The following is a 23226-nucleotide window of genomic DNA, read 5'->3' as shown; positions in this document are numbered from 1 at the left end:
CATATCTGGCTCATAGGCCAACCAGTTTACCATCTCTAATCTAAAATTTGATGTGACATATGACTCCAAAGCTAAAGATATAATTTAGCAGAGGAAAATTCAAAAAGAAAACTCAGGCTCATGGATGAAACCACGCTCCCTTCGGCTCCACCATCTATTTAGTCACTATTGCTTTTAAACTTTCTCTAAGTCTTTGAAAAAGCCATTAAGGTTTGACAAACTAAAATGTAAGATAAATCAGGTTAAATCTAGAAACCTGCCCACTATTCTAGCATCTGCTCTGTTTTAGAGGGAAAAAGTGGGTCAATTTCAAGTTGAAATTGTTCTAGCTAACTAAACAAATATGTAAATTACTTCTAGCTGGGTGGCACAACTCCCTTAGCCATCTCATCAAATGACTGCATGTTTGCAAACATCTATGTTACCTCTTCCATACCATCAGGCAGTACAGCACTGCTTAAAAGATAATAAGGCAGACAATAAACACAATGTTCTGAACCCTGCCTGGGAACCCAATTACAATTCAGGGGAAAAATACCTTAAAGTCTCTCAAAGAGCGGCAGAGATGCCATTCATCTCCTGAAACTTGAAATAGACTCTCTGTGGCTCTAACTATTGGCCATAAGTGGAAGACTGCATCTGTTTAATGCCCAGGGGACACTAAAACAATTTAAAGAAGGACTGCCTTCAGTTGTAAGTCCAGCACTAGAGATGTACTATCTTGCCTCCCTGGTGTACCTGAAAATCTCACAATCTGCTCAAAGCTCCAAAAGATCTGACTTTGGTATTTCCACATGGTCTTCCTATACTCAGCGCTAGCTCCACCTCTCCAAACAGCAGCCCTTTCACCACTGGCTAGTCCAGTATTGGGCCTGGCCATCTATTCATTGACAACTTGGGGCCTCCCTGAATGGTAAGGATATGCAACCTATGGAGGAGTTTGTAGATCTTTGCACCCATGCAATCATTTGACAAGATGGCTGGGGGAGTTTTGCCACCTCGCTAGAAATAATTTATATATTTCTCTTTAGTTGGTGGGAAGAATTGTGACTCGAAAAGGACTAATGGCAAGTGCAATACCCCTGCAGGACACAGGAAGTCAAAGTTTTCCTTATGTAGTTTGTGGAAACACTCCATAAGCTACATTTCTCTTCATAGTTTCTTTACCCAGGTAACTGAGGGGAAAGATATTGATTTAATCTCACTCATCAATTCTAAGGAACTGCACATTTTGCCAAGTGATCCAAATAGCTCTACCACCATACACAGCAATCCCTTTTCTAAGAACAGTGAGCATTTGGAAAAAACAAAAAAAATTTTTTTTTTTTTTTTTTTTTTGAGACAGAGTCTCACACTGTCACCCGGACTGGAATGCATGGCACAATCTCGGCTCACCACAACCTCTGCCTCCAGGATTCAAGCAATTCTCCTGCCTCAGCCTCTCAAGTAGCTGGGATTATAGGCGCCTGCCACCACACCCACCTAATTTTCTTATTTTAGTGGAAACAGGGTTTCACACCATGTTGGCCAGGCTGGTCTCAAACTCCTGACCTTGTGACCCACCATCTTGACCTCTCAAAGTGCTTGGATTACAGGTGTGAGCCACCTCGCCTGGCCAATAATTTATTTCTTAAACTCAGTCTTAAAAGAAAAAAAAAATGATGCAATGACCCAGGAAATTAAGATCTGCAAAATATTCTAGCTGAGAAACAAAGCATGGCCCTCTCGGGTTGTGTCTGGGGAAGCCATTTCATGGTGCGGTTCAGGGTCTATGAAGACTGAACAAATCATGAGCAAGCCAGGCATGTTCTTTCTGATCAGAACATGGCCAGAGTCCAATACCTTCTTTCTAAAGAATATAGCTGGAGTCCAATGTCTTCACCAACTTACATTTTGATATATGGACATTAAAGCCAAATCTCTCCAATGGCCATACACATGCAGATCTTCAGTAAGGACAAGAGATGCCTGGAAATCTACAACCTATACTTCCTTTATCACAGTGATTTTGTGTATTAGGCACCCACTGGACAGCAACCTACACACATCAGTATCCAGCACCTGCTGAAGGTTATTTGTTATCTGGTAACTAGCAGACTTATTTAGTGATATTTGCTCTAAGTTACAAAAATTAAAATTAATTGCTGTCTTCCTTTTCCATATGGCGAATATCAAATAGTTTTAAGCATGTCAGTCTTCACTATAGAAAGCTTGTTTTGTTCCTACCTCGGCAGCTTGGGTTTCTTGATGCAGCAATGTAAGACCAGTCAAGTCTTCCAAGAAGGAATGTGAAGAATTAAACACCTTGGCTAGGAAGTTAAATCCTTCTCGTTCATATTGATCAAGAACCTGTAAAACATTTACATTTTTTAAAAAGGAGGCTCCAGACTTAAAATGCAAATTAAAAGACTTTCACTTCTAAAAAGCTCTTGTCAAAAATAAAATTAAAATGAGAATTAAATATGGGGATAAAATGCAATCTAGTGGCCAAAAAACTAAAAGTGGCTTAGTATTTATCATCTTTTCCCTTCTTAGAATGACAATAACATTATCTTCCAGTTTGCATATCAATGTTTTCTCAATAAAGTAAGTTTCATGCAAATTCACTAAAAATTCTAGAAGAGTTAGGATTAGTTAGTGGCCCTAAAGTTCACTGGTTAGAAAACAGGTGAAAGAAAAGCCAAGAAAATAAATTTAAAAGGATAAATGGGAAGGGAGGGGCAAAAGGATTTTCTCAAAAAAATGTGACATACCAGCTAGCCGAATATATTTTTTTAAAATAATTTTAAAACGGAAAAATAAATTTCAATAGGTACTTCACAAAAGAGGATATCCGAAGAGCCAATAAACATGAAAATGGGCTCAATAGCATGAGTATTTAGAGATATGAACACTGAAACCACAATGAAACGCTACTTTGCACCTGTCAAAAAGATTAAAATGACAAAATACCAAGTGCTGGCAAGGATGTGGAACAACCAGGACTCTATGTCCTATGATGCAGCAATTCTACTCTATGTGTATACACACCCAACAAAAATGTGTACATATGTGCACCGGAAGACACAAACAAAAGTGTCCATAGCAGCGCTATTCATGATAGCCCAAAACTAGAAACCACTGAGGTGACCATCAACAGTAGAATGAACAGATGGATTGTGGTATAGTCATGCAATGGAATACTATATATCAGTGAGAACAAACTACCTTCAAACATAATGTTACACGAAAGGAAGGAGTAGCAGTATGTACTGTATAATTACATTTATATAAAATTAAAATGAAATAGGCAATATGAATGTGTGGTGTTAGAAGAAAAGATAGTGGCTACCCACAGAGAGACTGTAAGGGGCACAAGGGACATTCCAAGGTGCTGGTAATAACTTGTTTATTTATCTAAGCATTGGTTACATAAGGTGTATTTTTTGAGAATTCATTAAGTTGAACACAAGATTTGTGTGGTTTTTTTTTTGGATATATGTTATCCTTCAATAAAAAGTTAAAAAATAAAAGGCCTGTACACTTGAGAGGAGCACAGCATGAGAACAGTAAAGAGTTCTTAGAAACAAACAATGAGTATCACATTTAGGAATTCAGTGATCACAGGGACTGTGAAATGTAGAACGCTGAACCAGAATGCCTCAGAAATTCTCTCAGAACTCACAAGAAATAAAGAGATGAATGCTTTAAAAAGATAGCAGACATTGAAGACATACCTAAGAAATCAACAATGCATAAACAGACCGGAACAGTAATACAAGAAATAGAATTTCTCTTTTTAGAAGATGAAAATGTAGGCACCCTTTAATCCAGCAATTCCACTTTTAAGACTTCATACTGATAAAGTTGTACATGGGCACAAATACTTCCATTGTAAGGAAGCTTACTGAAACACTGTTTGGGCTAGGCACGATGGCTCACACACCTGTAATCCTAGCACTTTGGGTGCCCAAGGCAGGAGGACTGCTTGAGCTTAGGAGTTCAGGAGCAACCTGGGCAACATAGTGAGACCTCAACTCCACAAAAAATTTAAAAATTAGCCAGGCATGGTGGAGTGCACCTGCAATCCCAGCCACTTGGGAAGCTAAAGTGGAAGGATCACCTGAACCCAGGAGGTTGAGGCTGAAATGAGTTATGATCACGCCACTGCACTCCAGCCTGGGTGACAGAGTCTCAAAAAAAATAATAATAATAATAATACATATTTTGTATCTATTAAAGGAACGAGGCAGGTCTTATAATACTGACGCAAATTGTTTTCCAAAACATAGCAATATATTTAAAAAGCAATATCCAGACTGTGTATAGATAGTATTTGTGTTCAAAAAGAGTGGAAGGAGGAGACAGGAAGAGGAAGAAATGCATGGATGTACATACTTGTTTATGCATGTATCATCTATGGAAGAATGCATATACACACAAACTGGCATCAAATAGTAGCCTCTGTAGATTATTTTATACTACTTTAATTTTTAAATCCATGTGCATGTGTTACTTAATATTAAATATTACTCAATATTTATTAAGATTTTAAAAAAATACTTATTAAAAAATAATATTTATTAAAATTTGCCACCAATAATAAATACACCATAATTTAATCAGCTCTCTGTTAAAGGGTAGTGCTTTCTAACTTTTGTTGCTGCAAACAGTTCTGGTTTCTTTTTTTTGTTTTTGGTGACAGTCTCGCTCTGTCACCTAGGCTCGAGTGCAGTGGCACAATCATAGCTTACTGTAGTCTCAACCTCCTGGGTTCAAGTGATCCTCCCACCTGATCACCTTTATTTAATGTTAATAAACAATATTTATTAAAATTAAATATTTAATATTTCTTAAAACCAAATGTTATTTAACATTTATAAAAATTAAACAATTTTAAATATTAATATAAAAATATTAAAATCTTAATTTAGTTGGTTTGTGTTTTTGTTTAGTGCTGAAGCAGAACTCTAAAGCACTGATGAAGAGGTTGGCACTGGAAAGGAGGGGCAGCTCTCCCCCAGGGGCAGGAATGAGGAGGGAAGGATGAGCAAAGCTGTAGCAGTGAAAAGTGAAGGGACCAGGGGACAGGGGGCAGGGGAGCTCCAGGGTCTAGACAGCAGGCAGGAAGTCCTGTGTGACCCAAGAAGGGTTAGACTATGGGGCTTGAGAAGAGTGGCGACCCTGAGGCCCAGCTGTGCAGAGAGCGGAAGAAGAGATGCTGACTGGCACATTTAAACAGTGTAGAACAATCTGATGCCTCTGGTCAGGACAGAAAATAAAAATTTGGGGAGAAAAGAAATTAAGAACCCATCTAAGCTAAGGGACTGGCAGAATAAGGATCAAAAGGTTAAGGTCAGAGAAACTGAGGGTCTGGTGAACACCACTGAAGAGACTGGGAAAGAGTCCTGGCTGGTAAGAAAAGACCTGCAGGCAGCCAGGTGCAGTGTGGCTCACATATGTAATCCCAGCACTTTGGGAGGCCGAGGTGGGCAGATCTCGAGGTCAGGAGATTGAGATCATCCTGGCTGATACGTGAAACCCCGTCTCTACAAAATATACAAAAAATTAGCTGGGCGTGGTGGCGAGTGCCTATAGTCCCAGCTACTCAGGAGGCTGAGGCAGGAGAATGGTGTGAACCCAGGAGGCAGAGGTTACAGTGAGCCAAGATCACGCTACTGCCCTCCAGCCTGGGCAACAGAGCAAGACTCCGTCTCAAAAAAAAAAAAAAAAAAAAGAAAACAAAGAAAAGACCTGTAGGCTGGTGGGATCAGAGAGACTGCAAGTCCTGGAAAGCTGGGGGAGTGGAGGACCATTATGTGCGTACAGTCAAGCCCAGGCTGATTAGCCACGGGAAATTAATTTGACAACCTAACACCTGAAAAAAAAATGTCATTTAATAAATAACTCAATCCCTCAGTAATAACAAGATTCCTTATAAACCAGAATATTACATCAGGAAAAATGTGCACTGAAATTAAATGATCTTTTTTGAAATGGTAAGTACTACGTATTTAGTGATTAAAAAAAAAAAATTGAAAGTTGTGGCAACCCCGCATTGAGCAAAGTAATCAATACCATTTTTCCAACAGCATGTGCTCTCTTCGCATCTCTCTGTCACATTTTGGTAATTCTCACAATATTTCAAACTTTTTCATTATTATTATATCTGTTGTGGTGATCTGTGATCAGTGACCTCTGGTGTTACTATTGTAACTGTTTTGGGGCACCACAAACTGTACCTATATAAGATGGTGACCTTAGTAGATAAATGTTGTATGTGTTCTGACCAATTCACCAACTGGTCATTCCTCCATCTCTCTCCCTCTCCTCTGGCCTATTTCCTGAGACAAAACAATGCTGAAAGCAGGCCAATTACAATGGCCTCAAAGTGTCCAAGTGAAAGGAAGAGTCACACATTTCTCACTTTAAATCAAGAGCTAGAAATGGGCCAGGCACGGTGGCTCATGCCTATTTGTAATCCCAGCACTTTGGAAGGCCGAGGTGGGTGGATCACTTGAGGTCAGAAGTTCAAGACCAGCCTGGCCAACATGGTGAAAACCCCGACTCTACTAAAAATACAAAAATTAGCTGGGCGTTTTGGTGCACGCCTGCAATCCCAGCTACTTGGGAGGCTGAGGCAAGAGAATCGCTTAAACCCAGGAGGCAGAGGTTGCAATGAGCTGAGATTGCGCCACTGTACTCCAGCCTGGGCAACGGAGTGAGACTCTGTCTCCAAAAAAAAAAAAAAAAAAGCTAGGAATGATTAAGCATAGTGAGGAATGCATGTCAAAAGCTGAGACATACTAAAAAAAAAAAAAAAAAAAAGCTACACCTCTTGCACCAAACAGCCAAGTTGTTAATGCACAGAGAAAGTTCTAGAAGGAAATTAGAAGTGCTACTCCAATGAACACACAAAAATAAGAAAGTGAAAGAGCTACAGAGAAAGTTTTAGTGGTCTAGAAGATCAAACCAGCCACAATATCCCCTTAAGCCAAAGCCTAATCCAGAGTAAAACTCAAAGTCTCTTTACTTCTATGAAGGCTGAGAGAGGTAAGGAGGCTACAGAAGCATAACTGGAAGCTAGCAGAGGTTGGCTAATGAGGTTTAAGGAAAGAAGGTGCCTCCATAACATAAAAGTGAGAGGTGAAGCGGTAAGTACTGATGTAGAAGCTGCAACACGTTATTATGAGATCTAGCTCAGAAAACAGATGTGGCTGATCAACAGATTTTTAACATAGATGAAACCACCTTCTAGTGGAAGAAGATGCCATCTGGGACTTTCGTAACTACAGAAGAGAAGTCAATGCCTGGCTTTAAAGCTTCAAAAAATAGGCTGACTCTCTTGGTCAAGGCCAAAGCAGCTGGTGGCTTTAAGTTGAAGCCAATGCTTACTGACCATTCTAAAAATTCTAGAGCCCTTAAAAATTATTCCAAAACTTCTCTGCCTGTGCTCTATAACAAACAACAAAACATGGGTAACAGCACATCTGTTTACATCATGGTTTACTGAATATCTTAAGCCCACTGTTGAGACCTACTGCTCAGAAAAAAAGGTTCCTTTCAAAATATTACTGCTCACTGACAACGTACCTGGTCATCCAGATGTACAAAGAGATAAATGTTGTTTTCATGCCTGCTAAGACAATATACATTCTGCAGCCCTTGTGCCAAGGAGTAATTTTGATTTTCAAGACTTATTATTTAAAAAATACATTTAATAAGGCGATAGCTGCCATACAGAGTGATTTCTCTGATGAATCCGATCAAAGTAAATTGAAAACCTTCTGGAAAGGATTCACCATTCTAGATACCAGTAAGAACATTCGTGGTTCATGGAAGGAGGTCAAAATATCAATATCAAAAGGAGTTTGAAAGAAGTTGATTCCAACCTCATGGATGACTTTGAGGGGTTCAAGAGAAAGTCACTGCAGATGTGGTGAAAAAAGCAAGAGAACTAGAAGTGGAGCCTGAATACGTGACTGAATTGCTGCAATCTCAGGATCAAACTTGAACAGATGAGGAATTGCTTCTTACAGGTAAGCAAAGAGAGTGGTTTCTAGATGGAAATCTATTCCTGATGAAGATGCTGTGAACACTGTTGCAACTAAGGATTTAGAACATCATGTTGATAAAGTGGCAGCAGGGTTTGAGAGGACAACTCCAATTTTAAAGAAGTTCTGCTGTGGATAAAATGCTATTAAACAGCGCTGCATGCTACAGAGAAATCTTTTCTGAAAGGAAAAGCCAACTGCTGCAACAAACTTGTCTTTTTCTAAGAAATTGCCACAGCCACCCCAACGTTTAGCAACTACCACCCTGATCAGGTGGCCACCATCAATATCAATGCAAGAACCTCCACCAGCAAAAAGATTACAACTTGCTGAAAGCTCAATAATTGTTAGCATTTTTTAGCAAAAAAAAAAAAAAAAAAAAGTATTTTGTCTTACTTAAGGTATGCATGTATTTTTAGACATAACGCTATTAAACAATGGACTACAGTATAGTAAAAATATAACTTTTATATGCACTGAGAAACCAAAGAAATTGTGAGACTTAATTTACCGCGATATTAGCTTTATTGTGGTGGTCTGGAACAAACCCCATAATATCTCTAAGATATGCCTGTAAATAGCTACCTTCTGCCAGGTTTCCAGTAAGACAAAAGAACAAATAAGTCTGAAAAACTGACAACATCTTTGAACAAAAATTGGAACAGTCCCAGACATGATACTTAGACTCCAGTTAAACATTCAGATTGTATGTTTCCACAGATAATTTTATAGTGCTACATATCTGACCATGGAAAAACTAACAGCAAGGGCAGAACGAAGAAAAAAAGGCCTCCTCCATAATGAGGATGTACAGAAAGTTTAATGCTGGAACATTATCAATAGCACTGGCTTATAAATATGTGGAAAAATTTAATCCTCTAGGGACATATTTAATCATGCAAGGGTTCTCCAGTATTCTTTTTACGTGCTGTGAAGTTAATCTGCATTATGAGAGTAAGTGGCTTATAAAAAGTACGAGGATTTTTCCCCCAAACATCCTAGCCTTCTTAAAAAGGAAAATGTATTTAAAACTACCCCAAAAGAAAATGAAAAGATGCTATCACAACGAATTTGAACAAGAACCTGTCAGTCTATGTAAAACATAGCACAACTTTTAAGTGACTGCATTATGCATAGTCTTGAGAAGGGTACACATTACATTTGGGAAGGCTGTAAATATTCTGAAGGTACTGAGAGAGTCTGCAAAATAGAGAAGTACTAATTACTCTCTTTGTAGAAAGATCCTTTCATAATCCATGGTTTTCCTTGCTTGTTTTATGATGCTAGGTTTTCTCTATGAACCCACACCCAGGACAAAGACGGTAGAATCTCTTCTTAAAACATGCTTTTTAGAGTATTCCCTTGCTAAGACACATTGGTGACTCCTTACTCTTTACTACATCAAACCCATCATATCTGCCTAGGCATTTCAGCCCCCCGACACCCTTCCAATTTTGGGCGACTCTCTGGAAAATGCCTTTCACAGAGTCTAAGATCTCCTGACAACACCATGTAATGATTTTCAATTCATGAAAAGCAAAGTGGGTTTGTAGTGTCTTTGTTTTTTTGTTTGTTTTAAGACAGAGTCTCACTCTGTTGTCCAGGCTGGAGTGCAGTGGCGTGATCTTGGCTTACTGCAGCCTCTGACTCCTGGGTTCAAGCAATTCTCCTGCCTCAGCCACCCCAGTAACTGGGATTACAGGTGCACGCCACCATTCCTGGCTAATTTTTGTATTGTTAGTAGAGACGGGGTTTTGCCATGGTGCCCAGACTGGTCTCGGAACTCCTGGCCTCAAGGTGATCCAACCACCTCGGCCTTCCAAAGTGCTGGGATTACAGGTGTGAGCCACCATGCCCAGCCTGTTTGTCTATTATTCTTAAACAATGACTCCAGGAAATGTGCACTCTATCTAAAAACAATTGCTAATCTATTTTCAAAGAGGGGAGGAAACATGCAGTTTCTATTAACTTCTTGTTTAGCATTATACTTGCCTGCTCTTGATATAAAAAATACATGTGCATGTATTTCTCAAAAACTTCGGTGAGGTCACAGGAGAATCCACTTGATATGCTTTGGCTCTGTGTCCCCACCTAAATATCATCTCAAATTGTAATCCCGTGTCAGGGAAGGGACCCAGTGGGCAGTGATTGGATCATAGGGGCAGTTTCCCATCTGTTCTTATGATAGTAAGTTTTCATGAGATCTGATTATTTAAAAGTGGCACTTCCTTCTTTGCTCTCTCTCTCTCTCTCTCCTGCCACCATGTAAGAAGTGCCTTGCTTCCCCTTCAACCATGATTTTAAGTTTCCTGAGGCCTCCCCAGCAATGTGGAACTGTGAGTCCATTAAATCTCTTTTCTTTATAAATTACCCAGTTTCAGGTAGTTCTTGACAGCAGTGTGAAAATGGACTAATATACCACTGCTCCCACAACTGGAGAGACAGTCAGGTGGATGCAGAGAATCACAACAGACTGAAGCAGAAACCTCCACAGAAACTGGGAGAGGGGTGGAAACACAAACTGTAGCTGACAAATTGCTAGGTGTGGACGAGTTCCAGTGATAAAAACTCCAGGAGGACCTAGTTATACGGAGGCCCCCATGCTTTTGTGAGTTTTACTTCTAGGAGCTAAACCAGGTTCTCTCAGTAAATATCGGAGAGAAATCTCTTTCGCTTCCAGCAAAGGGAGATAAAAGAAACCATATTGAAATATGTTGGTTGGGGACAGTGGCTCACACCTGTAATCCCAGCACTTTGGGGGGCTGAGGTAGGAGGATCACTTGAGCCCAGGAGTTCAAGGCCAGCCTGAGCAATATATTGAGACCTGGTCTCTACAAAATATTAAAAAAAAAAAAAAAAAAAAAAAAGCCAGGTATGGTGACATATGCCTGTAGGCCCAGCTACTTGGGAGACTGAGGTTGGAGGATGGTTTAAGCCTGGGAGGTTGGGGCTGCAGTGAGCTGAGATTGCACGACTGCACTCCAGCCTGGGCAACAGAGTGAGACCCTAAAAACATATACAAAAAATAAATTTTTTAAAAATGCTCAATTAAACCACAAAAGGTAAGAAAAAAGAGAAGACAAATATAGCAACAAAGAACAAAGGTGACAAATGGAAAATAGTTACAAATATGGTAGATATTAATCCAATTATATCAATAATCACAGTGATCTGAATGTACCAATTCAAAGACAATTATAATGGGACAAGAAATAAGACCCAATTATATGATATCTCAAAGAAAACCAATTTAAATAAAGACATTTTTTCAGTAGATGGAAAAAAATACACCATGCTAACACTAATCAAAAGAAAGTAGAAGTACCTGAATTAGTTTCAGATCTAACAGACTTCAAAGCAAGTAATTATATTAGATAAAGAAGGGCATTACATAATACAGGGCTCAATTCTCCAGTAAGACACAGTTCTTAATATGTATGTACTTAACAACAGTGCATCAAAATACATGAGGTAAAAACTAATAGTATGACAAGAAGAAATAGATGCATCTACTTTTATAGCTGTAGACTTCAATACTGCTCTATCAGAAGTAGGAAGATCCAGCAGACAGAAGGTTAAAAAGGACACACTTGAACTCAAAACTCTATTTATTAATCAACTGGATAGAATTCACTTCTATAGGATATTTCATCCAACAACCACAGAATACACATTCTTCTCACATTCACATGGAATATTCACCAAGGTAGAACATTCTGGGCCATAAAACATACTTTAACAAATTTAAAAGAATAGAAATCATATAGAGTCTGCTCTCAGACCACAATGGAACCCAGAAATTCACAACAGAAAGATAATTGGAATATCTCAATATAGGTAAGGCTAAACAGTAACACATGAATAAAAAATCTCAAGAGAAATTTAAAGTATTTGAACTAAATAGAAATGAAAACACAATGTATCAAAATTATAGGATGCAGGAAAAGCAGTGCTTAGAGAGGGAAATTTGTATCACTGAAATAATATATTAGAAAAGAAGAAAGACCTAAAAGTCAATAATCTGATCTTACACCTTAGGTAACAAGAGCAGCAAATTAAATCCACAGGAAGCAGAAGAAAAGAGATAATAAAAACTAGAGGAGAAATCAATGACACTGAAAACAGAAAATCAACTGAGAAACAAACAAACAAAATCAATAAAACCAAAAGGTAGTTCTTCAACAAGGTAAATTGATAAGCCTCCAATTAGACTAAGATAAAAAGAAAGGATCACTTTTTAGTGATAGTGTTCCTTTATTATCCTTTTCATGTCTATGAGATCTGTATTGAACAAAAGGATAATAAAAGAATACCATCAATAACTCCATATCTAGAAATCTGATAAACTAAATGAATTGAACTAATTATTTAAAGACAGAATCCACCAAAACTTAAAAAAATGGAAATTCTAAACAGGCCTATTCCTATAAAATAAATTGAATCAATAATTAATAACCTTCCCAAATAGAAAGCACCAGGCCCAGATGGGCTTACTGGGGGAATTCTGCCAAACATTTAAGAAAGAGATTATACCAATCCTCTACAATTTTCAGAATATAGAAGCAAAAGGAATACTTCCTAATTCATTCTATAAGGCCAGCATCACCCTAATACCAAAGCCAGATAAAGACATTAATAGAAAACTACAGACCAATATATCTCATGATCATAGGTGCAAGAATCTTAAAATATTAGCAAACCGAATCCAATGATACAATCATGCACTACATGACATTTCAGTCAAGGAGGAACTGCATGTACAACGGTGGTCCCATAGATTATAATAGAGCCAAAAAATTCCTAATTCCTAGTGAAGTTGTAGCCATCACAATGTCATAGCGCAACACATTACTTACATGTTTGTGGTGATGCTGGTGTAAATAAACTACTGTTCTGCCCATAGTATAAAAGTATACCACGTACAATTACATATAGTACATAATACTTGATAATCAACCATGTTATCAGTTTATGTATTTACTATGCTATACATGTTAGCATTATTTTAGCAAGGTGTAATCCTTCTACTTATTTAAAAAAAAGTTAACTGCACTCCACAAGAAGGCATTGCTATCGTAAGAGATGACAGCTCTATGCATGTTATTGCCCCTAAAGACCTTCCAGTGGGTCAAGATGTAGAGGTGGAAGGCAGTGATATTGATGATCCTGACCCTGTGTAGGCGTAGGCTAATGTGTACATTGTGTCTTAGTTTTTAACAAAAACGTTTAATAAAATAAAAAATTTTAAAGGAAAGAGCATATAGGCTAAGGATATAAAGAAAAAATGTTTTTGTATAGCTGTACGATGTGTCTGTGTTTTAAGCTAGGTGTTATTACAAAAGAGTAAAAAAAGTTTTTTTAATCAAAACATTTACAAAGTGAAAAAGGTTACAGTAAGCTAAAGGTAATTTATTACTGAAGACTGAAAAATATTTTTTAATAAATTTGGTGTTGTCTATCAAGGCTACAGTGGTGTACAAAATGTCCTAGACCGTCACAGTCACTCACTACTCACTGACTCACCCAGAGCAACTTCCAGCCCTACAAACTCCATTCATGGTAAGCATTCTGCACAGGTGTGCCATTTTAAAAAAAATCTTTTATACCATACTTTTACTGTAGTTTTTCTACATTGAGATGTTTAGATATACAAACACTTACTGCTGTGTTATAGTTGTCTACAGTGTTCATTACAGTTACACACTGTACAGGCTTGCAGCCTAGGAACAAGCTATACCATATAGCCTAGGTGCGCAGTAGGCTTATGCTGTCACGGTTTTGTATAAGGACACTCTATGATGTTCATACAACAATCACCTAACACATTTCTCAGAATGTATCCCCATTGTTAAGCAACACATGACTGTATATAAAAAGAATTATATACCACAATCATGTAGCATTTATCCCAGGTGCACAAGGCTGTTTCAACATTTGAAAATCAATACAAACCATCACATCCATAGGCAAAAGAAGAAAATCACATGATTGTATCAATAGGCGCAGAAAGAACATTTTACAAAATTGAACAGTCATTTATGACAAAAACTCTCAGTAAACTAGGAATAGAGGGAAACTTCAATTTGGTAAAGAACATCCACAAAATCTCTACATCTAAGAATTTAACTAATGGTGAAAAACCAGAAGTTTCTCCATAAAGGCAAGAAAACAGGAACAAACCAAGAAAATCCCCTTACCCCTTACTTTTCAACATCATAATGGAAGGCCTAGCTAATGAAATAAGACAAGAAAAAGACATAAAGTGTATTCTGATTGGGAAGGAAGAAATAAAACTGTTCATACATGACATGACTGCACACGTAGAAAATCCAAATCAACAAAAACACTGTTGACTGGGTGCAGTGGCTCATGCCTGTAATCCCAGCACTCTGGAAGGCCACGGCAGGCGGATCACGAGGTCAGGAGATTGAGACCATCCTGGCTAACACGGTGAAACCCCGTTTCTACTAAAAATACAAAAAAAATTAGCCAGGCATGGTGGTGGGAGCCTGTAGTCCCAGCTACTCAGGAGGCTGAGGCAGGAGAATGGCGTGAACCCGGGAGGCGGAGCTTGCAGTGAGCTAAGAACGTGCCACTGCACTCCAGCCTGGGCAACAGAGCGAGACTCCATCTCAAAAATAAATAAATAAATAATAAATAGATTAAAAACACTGTTGGAACTAATATGCAATCATAGCAACACTGCAGGATACATACAGTGCAGGATACATAGTCAATATATAAGACTAGGCTGGGCATGGTGCCTCATGCCTGTAATCCCAGCACTTTGGGAGGCCGAGGTGGGTGGATGACCTGAAGTCAGGGCTTTGAGACCAGCCTGGCCAACATGGGGAAACCCCATCTCTACTAAAAATTTAAAAATTAGCTGGGTGTCGTGCTGTGCACCTGGAATCCCAGCTACTCAGGAAGCTGAAGCAGGAAAATCACTTGAACCTGGGAGGAGGTGGAGGTTACAGTGAACTGAGATCACACCACTGCACTCCAGCCTGGGCAACAAGAGCAAGACTCTGTGTCAAAAAAAGAAGAAAAAACCCTCAATTATTTTCCAGTACACTAGCGACGAACAAGTGGAATTTGAAATTACAAACATAATACCTAGATGAAATAGACAAATTCCTAGAAAAATAAAACCCATCAGAATGAAATCACAAAAACATGGAAAATCTGAATAGACCTATAACAAATAAGGAGATTGAATCAGTAATCAAAAATCTCCTGGCAAACAAAAGCCCTGCACCTGATGGTTCCACTGGTGAGTTCTATCAAACATTTAAAAGAACTAGTACCACTGCTTCTCAAACTTTTCTAAAGAATTAAAGATGGAACACTTCCTAAGTCATTCTATGAGGCCAGCAGTAACCTGACACCAAAGCTAGACAAAGGCACGATGTGAAAAGAAAACCATGGACTAGTATCACTTATGAATTAATGCAAAAATCCTCAATGAAATAACAGTAAACTGCGTGTTGACTTTGCATTCCGCTACTTTGCTGAACTCATTAATTCAAAGTTTTTTTGTGATATCTTACAGTTTTCTACATATCAGATCATATCTTATATTAAAAGGATTATACCACATGACCAAGTGAGATTTATTCCTGGAATGCAAGGATGAAAAACCAATGTAACACACGACATAAACAGAAGAAAGTGGGGGGAAAAAGTCACCTGATCAGCTCGATTGATGCAGAAAAAGCATTTGACAAAATTCCACCCCTTTCATGATAAAAACACTTAAACTAAGAATATAAGGAAACTGCCTCTACTTAATAAAAGCCATATACAACAAAACCCACAGCAAATATCATACACAATGATGAAAGAAGGAACATTTTCCCTCTAAGATCAGGAAAAAGGCAAGGATGCCTAATTTCACCACTTCTATTCAACACAGTACTAGAAGTTCTAGCCAGAGAAAATTAGTCAAGGAAAATAAATAAAAGGCATCCAAATTGAAAAGGAAGAAGTAAAACGATTTCTGCTTGCAAATGATACGATTTTACATGTACAAAACCCTACAGTCTACAAAAACTGAATTCAGCAAAGCAGCAGGATACAAAGTTAACATAAAAACCAGTTGCATTTCTATGCACTAATAATGAACAATCGAAAAAAAGAAACTATAAGTTTATTTACAATAGCATCAAATGGCCGGGCGCAGTGGCTCACGCCTGTAATCCCTACACTTTGGGAGGCCGAGGCGGGCGGATCACGAGGTCAGGAGATCGAGACCATCCTGGCTAACACGGTGAAACCCCATCTCTACTAAAATACAAAAAATTAGCCGGGCGCGGTGGCGGGGCCTGTAGTCCCAGCTACTCGGGAGGCTGAGGCAGGAGAATGGCGCGAACCCGGGAGGCGGAGCTTGCAGTGAGCCGAGATGGTGCCACTGCACTCCAGCCTGGGCGACAGAGTGAGATTCTGTCTCAAAAAAAAAAAAAAGCCATCCTAAAATTCATATGTAATCTTAACAGACACTTAATTGCCAAAACAATCTTGAAGAAGAGGAGCAAAGCTGGAGGACTCACAATTCCTAATTTCCAAACTTACTACAAAGCTACAGTAATCAAATTTACTATAATACAAAGCTACAAAGTTCAATGTAGTACTGGCATAAAGACAAGACATATTCATAGACCAATGAAACAGAATAGAGGGCACAAAAACAATCATCACAGATATGGTCTCAATTTTTGACAAGGGTGCCAAGATCATCCAATGAAAAAAAAGTGAAACCAACCCAAGAGTCCCACAGACAATTGTATTTGGATAAACATGGAAATTGACCCTTTTGCTGTTAAAACTTGAAACTCATATTTGTTTTATCTGAGTTCCTTCCCTCAGGAAAGTACCTTCAGGCCTATATATATAAAAAAGAATCAGATAACTAGAACTCATCAGATCACGTCACCAGATGCCCTCCTTGCCCCTCTCTAGTTTTTGTTTTCTTACATATTGTTACATTTCCTCCTTGCTATATAAAGTCCTAGTTTTAGTCAGTCAGGGGGATGGATTTGAGACTGAGCTTCTATCTCCTTGGCTGCAGCACCTGATTAAAGCCTTCTTTCTTGGCCATACTTGTCGTCTCAGTGATTGGCTTTCTGTGCACCAAGCAGCAGCAGGACCTAGACAGAAACCCTGGTGTTTCAGTAACAAAAGGACAGTCTTTTGAATGAATGGTACTGGGAAAACTGGATATCCACAGGCAAAAGAAGGAAATTGGACTCTCACCTAACACCATATTAAAAAATTAACTCAAAATAGATCAAAGACCTAAATGGAAGACCTAAAACTATAAAACTTTTACAAGAAAACACAGGGCAAAAGCTTCACAACAATTGATTTAGCAATGATTTCTTAGATATGACATCAAAGGCACAGGAAACAAAAAAATATAGACTGAATTTTATAGATGGACAACATCAACAGAGTAAAAAAGGCAACTTCTGGAATGGGAGAAAATAATCTGCAAATCATATCTGATAAGAATTCCTTTTTTTTTTTTTTTTTTTTTTTGGAGATGGAGTCTCACTGTGTCACCAGGCTGGAGTGCAGTGGCGTGATCTCGGCTCACTTCAACCTCTGCCTCCCAGGTTCAAGTGATTCTCCTGACTCAGGCTCCTAAGTAGCTGGGACTACAGGCACGTGCCACCATGCCTGGCTAATTTTTGTATTTTTAGTAGAGACAGGGTTTCACCATGTTGGCCAGGATGGTCTCCATCTCTTGACCTCATGATCTGCCCACCTCGGCCTCCCAAAGTGCTGGGATTACAGGCATGAGTCACCGCGCCCATCCCTGATAAATTAATATACAGAATATACAGATAATTCTAAAACTCAACAACAACCCAGTTTAAAAATGGGAAGATGGGCCGGGCGCGGTGGCTCAAGCCTGTAATCCCAGCACTTTGGGAGGCCGAGACGGGCGGATCACGACGTCAGGAGTTCGAGACCATCCTGGCTAACACGGTGAAACCCCGTCTCTACTAAAAAATACAAAAAACTAGCCGGGCGAGGTGGTGGGCGCCTGTAGTCCCAGCTACTCGGGAGGCTGAGGCAGGAGAATGGCGTAAAAACCCAGGAGGCGGAGCTTGCAGTGAGCTGAGATCCGGCCACTGCACTCCAGCCTGGGCGACACAGCAAGACTCCGTCTCAAAAAAAAAAAAAAAAAAAAAAAAAATGGGCAGATGATGTGAAGAACAGACATTTCTCTAAAGAGATACAAATGGCCAATAAGCACATGAAAAGATGCTCAACATCACTAATAATTAGAGAACTGCAAGTAAGACAATGAGAACCCACCTTACATACATTAGAATGGCTACTATTTTAAAACGAAAAAGAAAAATAACAAGTGTTGACGAGGATGTGATGATACAAAAACACTTCTACACTGCTGATTGGACTGTAAAATGCTGCAGCCACTATAAAAAAAATAGCATGGCAGTTACTTTAAAAAATTAAAATAGAAGATCCAGCAATTCAATTCTGGATATACACCCAAAAGGATCCAGCAATTCAATTCTGGATATACACCCAAAAGAATTAAAAGCAGGGAATTGAAGAAATGGTTGTACACCCATGTACATAACAGCATTATTCACAATAGCTAAAATGTGGATGCAAGCCAAGTGTCCATCCATGGATGAATGAACAAAATGTAGCATATGCTACATACAATGAAATATTATTCAGCCTTAAAGAGGAAGGAGATTCTGACACATGCTACACCATGGAGGAACTTTGAGAACATTATACTAAGAGGAATAAGCCAATCACAAAAAGACAAATAATGTATGATTCTACCTATGAGGGACTTAGAAAAGTGGCTGGCAGGGCTGGAGGGAGAAGAAAATGGGGAGTTCTTATCTGATGGTTATAGAGTTTCAGTTCTATGAGAGAAAAGAATTTTGAAGGTAAATGGTGGTGATAACTGCAAATATTATGAAGGAATTTAATACCACTGAGCTGTACATTTAAAAACAGAATGGCAAATTTTATACGTATTTTATCACATAAAAAATTGAAGGAAAAATCTATGAATAAAGTACAAGAACATCTGTCAACAAGACAAATTTCTAAGTTGATGTTCAAATACTATCTAATTTTACTTTTAAAAAACCACACAATATCAATCACATTAGCAACACCCCAAATTAAACACCTAGGTACAAATCTAACAAAATATGTACAAGATCTATATAAGGATAACTACTGATGAGAGAAGTCGGAGACAATCTAAAAATAAAGTGATATTTCTTGTTCATGGATAGGAGGACTTAATATGTTGAGATGTCATTTCTTCCCAATTTGACCTATAGAGTCAATGCAATCCCATAAAAATTGCAGCAATTTACTGTGTAGATATAAAACAAGCTGATTGTAAAGTTTTTGTAGGGAGGCAAAAGACCCAGATTAGCCAACATAATATTAAAGGACAAAGTTGGAGGATTGACACTACCTAACTTCTAGACCGACTGTACAGCTACAGTAAGCAAGACAGTGTGGTTGGTGAAAGAATAAAAAAAATACATCACAGAACAGAATAGAGAGCCCAGAATTAGACCCACCTTAGTCAACCGATCTTTGACAATGGGGCAAAGGCAACACAATGTAGAAAAGATAATCTATTCAACAAATGGTGCTGTAACAACTGGACAACCACATTTAAAAAAAACCAAAAAAACCTAGACACACACATTTACACCCATCACAAAAAATAACTCAAAATGTATCACAGACCTACATATAAAACACAAAATTATAAACCTCCTACAGGATAACATGGGAGAAAATCTAGATGACGTTGGGTTTACCAATGTCTTTTTAGATACACCACCAAAGGCATGACTTATATAAGAAAAACAGATGCTTCTCAACTTATGATGGGGATATAAACCCACTGTAAGTTGCAAACACCGTAAGTATAAAATGCATTTATTACCCCTAACTACTGTACATCATAGCTGAGCCTAGCCTCCCTTAAATGTGTTCAGAACATTTATGTTACCCTGCAGTTGGACAAGATCATCTGGCAACACAGTGCAACATAGAGTACTATTCAATAGTTGTTTACCCTCACGATCATGTGGTTGCATGGAGCTGCAGCTTGCTGCCACTGCCCGGCATCTCAAGAGAATATCATACACACATATCACTAGCCTGGGAAAAATATCAAAATTCACAATTTGAAATATGTTTCTAATGAATGCCTATTACTCTCACACCATGGTAAACTGAAAAATTTAATTATTATAAATCAAACTATTGTAAGTCAAGGACCATCTGTAATTGGTAGGCTGGACTTTATTAAAATTAAACATTCCTGCTCTGAAAAAGAAACCATCAGGAGGATGAAAAGACCAGCTGCAGGCCACGAGAAACTATTTACAAAAGACACTTTTAATAAAGGACTATTATCCCAAATATAAAAAGAACTTTTAAAACACAACAATAAAAATACAAACAACCCAATTAAAAAAATGAGCCAAAGATCTTAACAGATACCTCACCAAAGAAGATACACAGATAAGTATATGAAAAGATGCTCTGGCCAGCAAGATGGCTCACACCTGTAACCCCAGCACTTCGGGAGACTAAGATGGATTGGCTCTGTGAACCCACCCAAATCTCATCTTGTAGCTCCCATAATTCCAACGCGTTATGGGAGGGACCCAGTGGGAGATTACTGAATCATGGAGGTGGGTCTTTCCCATGCTGTTCTCATGACAGTGAATGGGTCACACAAGATATGGCAGTTTTAAAAAAAAGCAGCATTCCCCTGCACAAGCTCTCTTTGCCTGCTACCATCCATGTAAGATGTGACTTGCTCCTCCTTACCTTCCACCAGGATTGTGAGGCCTCCCCAACCATGTGGAACTGTAAGTCCAATAAACCTCTTAATTTTATAAATTGCCCAGTCTTGGGTATGTCTTTATCAACAGTGTGAAAATGGACTAATACAGTAAACTGGTACTGGGAGTGGAGTGTTGCTGAAAAGATACCCAAAAATGTGGAAGCAATATGGAACTGGGTAACAGGTTGGAACAGTTTGAAGGGCTCAGAAGAAGATAGTAAAATGTGGGAAAGTTTGGAACTTCCTAGAGACTTGTTGAATGGCTTTGACAAAAACGCTGATAGTGATATATACAATAAGGTCCAGGCTGAGTTGGTCTCAAATGGAAATGAGGAACTTGTTGGGAACTGGAACAAAGGTGACTTTTGTTATGTTGTAGCAAAGAGACTGGTGTCATTTTGCCTTGCCCTAGAGATTTGTGGAACTTTGAACTTAAGAGAGATGATTTAGAATATCTGGTGGAAGAAATTTCTAAGCAGCAAAGCATTCAAGAGATAACTTGGGTGCTGTCAAAGGCATTCAGTTTCAAAAGGGAAACACAGCATAAAAGTTTGGAAAGTTTGCAGCCTGACAATGCAATAGAAAGAAAATCCCATTTTCTGAGGAGAAATTCAAGCCAGCTGCAGAAATCTGCTTAAGTAACTAGGAGCCAAATGTTAATCACCAAGACAATGAGGAAAATGTCTCCAGGGTAGGTCAGAGAACTTTGTGGCAGCCCCTCCCATCACAGGACCCGAAGCCTAGGAGGAAAAAGTAGTTTCAAAGGTCGGGTCCAGGGTCCCTGTGCCACGTGCATCCCAAGAACTTGGTGCCCTGCATCCCAGCCACTCCAGCTGTGGCTGAAAGGGGCCAACACAGAGTTCATGCCATGGCTTCAGAGGATGCAAGCCCCAAGACTTGACAGCTTCCACATGGTTTTGAGCCTGCGAGTGCACAGAAGTCAAGAATTGAGGTTTGGGAACCTATGCCTAGATTTCAGAAGATGTATGGAAACACCTGGATGCCCAGGCTGAAGTTTGCTGTAGGGGTGGGGTCCTCATGGAGAACCTCTGCTAGGGCAGTGTGGAAGGAAAATGTAGGGTGAGAGCCCCCACACAGAGTTCCTACTGGGGAACTGCCTAGTGGAGCTATGAGAAGAGGGACACCATCCTCCAGACCTCAGAATGATAGATCCACTGACGCTTGCTCTGTGCGCCTGGAAAAGCCAGACACTCAATGCCAGCCTGTGAAAGCAGCCAGGAGGGAAGCTGCACCCTGCAAAGCCACAGGGGTAGAGCTGCCCAAGACCATGGGAACCAATCATGCCTTCCCCCACCTCTTGCATCAGCATGACCTGGATGTGAGACACAGAGTCAAATGAGATCATTTTGGAGCTTTAAGATTTGACTGCCCTGCTGGACTTCAGACTTGCATGGGGCCTGAGCTCCTTTGTTTTGGCCAATTTTTCCAATTTGGAATGGCTGTATTTACCCAATGCCTTTACCCCCATTATATCTAGGAAGTAACTTACTTTTGATTTTACAGGCTCATTGGCAGAAGGGAGTTGCCTTGTCTCAGATGAGACTTTGACTGTGGACTTTTGTGTTAATGCTGAAATAAGTTCAGACTTGGGGGGACTGTTGGGAAAACATGATTGGTTTTGAAATGTGAAGATACGAAATTTGAGAGGAACCAGGGACAGAATGATATGGTTTGGCTCTGTGTCCCCACCCGAATCTCAACCTGTGGTTCCCATAATTCCCATGTGGTATGGGAGGGACCTGGTGGGAGATGACTGAATCATGGGGGTAGGTCTTTCCCATGCTGTTCTCATGATAGTTAATGGGTCTTACAAGATCTGATGGTTTTAAAAATGGGAGTTTCTCTGCACAAGCTCGGTTTGCCTGCTGCCATCCATGTAAGATGTGACTTGCTCCTCCTTACCTTCTGCCAGGATTGTGAGGCCTCCTCAGCCATGTGGAACTGTAAGTCTGATAAACCTCCTTCTTTTGTAAATTGCCCAGTCTCGGGTATGTCTTTATCGGCAGCGTGAAAATGGACTAATACAGAGGCCAAGCCGAGAGAATTGCTTGAAGTCATAAGTTCAAGACCAGCCTGGGCAATATAGCAAGATGTCATCTCTACAAAATTTTTAAAAAAATTAACTGGGCATGGAGGCAGGTGCTTGTACCCTGTTACTTGTGGGGGTCTAGGCAGGAGGATCACTTAAGCCAAGAATTTGAGGCTTCAGTGAGCCAAGACTGCACCAATGCCCTCCAGCCTGGGTGATGGGGCAAGAAACTGTCTCAAAAAAACATGGCAATAAAAATGCTACAT

The 23226-nt window shown here is 39.3% G+C and overlaps 1 protein-coding gene across 17 annotated transcripts in view; it reads right to left on the bottom strand.

Annotated features, from left to right (window-relative positions):
* Positions 1 to 23226, bottom strand: part of ATG7 (autophagy related 7) — a 267087-nt gene that overhangs the window by 115983 nt on the left and 127878 nt on the right. For 14 of the 17 annotated variants that reach the window (XM_065539502.1, XM_045384718.2, XM_005547834.4 and 11 more), the window contains one exon: positions 2227 to 2349. The exons of the other annotated variants lie outside the window; for them this stretch is intronic. In XM_065539502.1, coding sequence (XP_065395574.1) covers positions 2227 to 2349 — 123 coding nt within the window. The remainder of the gene's footprint in view (positions 1 to 2226; positions 2350 to 23226) is intronic. 17 annotated transcript variants of the gene reach the window in all.

The sequence above is a fragment of the Macaca fascicularis genome, chromosome 2 (assembly GCF_037993035.2).
Source record: "Macaca fascicularis isolate 582-1 chromosome 2, T2T-MFA8v1.1".
Classification (NCBI taxonomy): Eukaryota; Metazoa; Chordata; class Mammalia; order Primates; family Cercopithecidae; genus Macaca; species Macaca fascicularis.
Note: the sequence above shows the minus strand (reverse complement) of the source record. Positions and strands in the feature narration are given on the sequence as shown.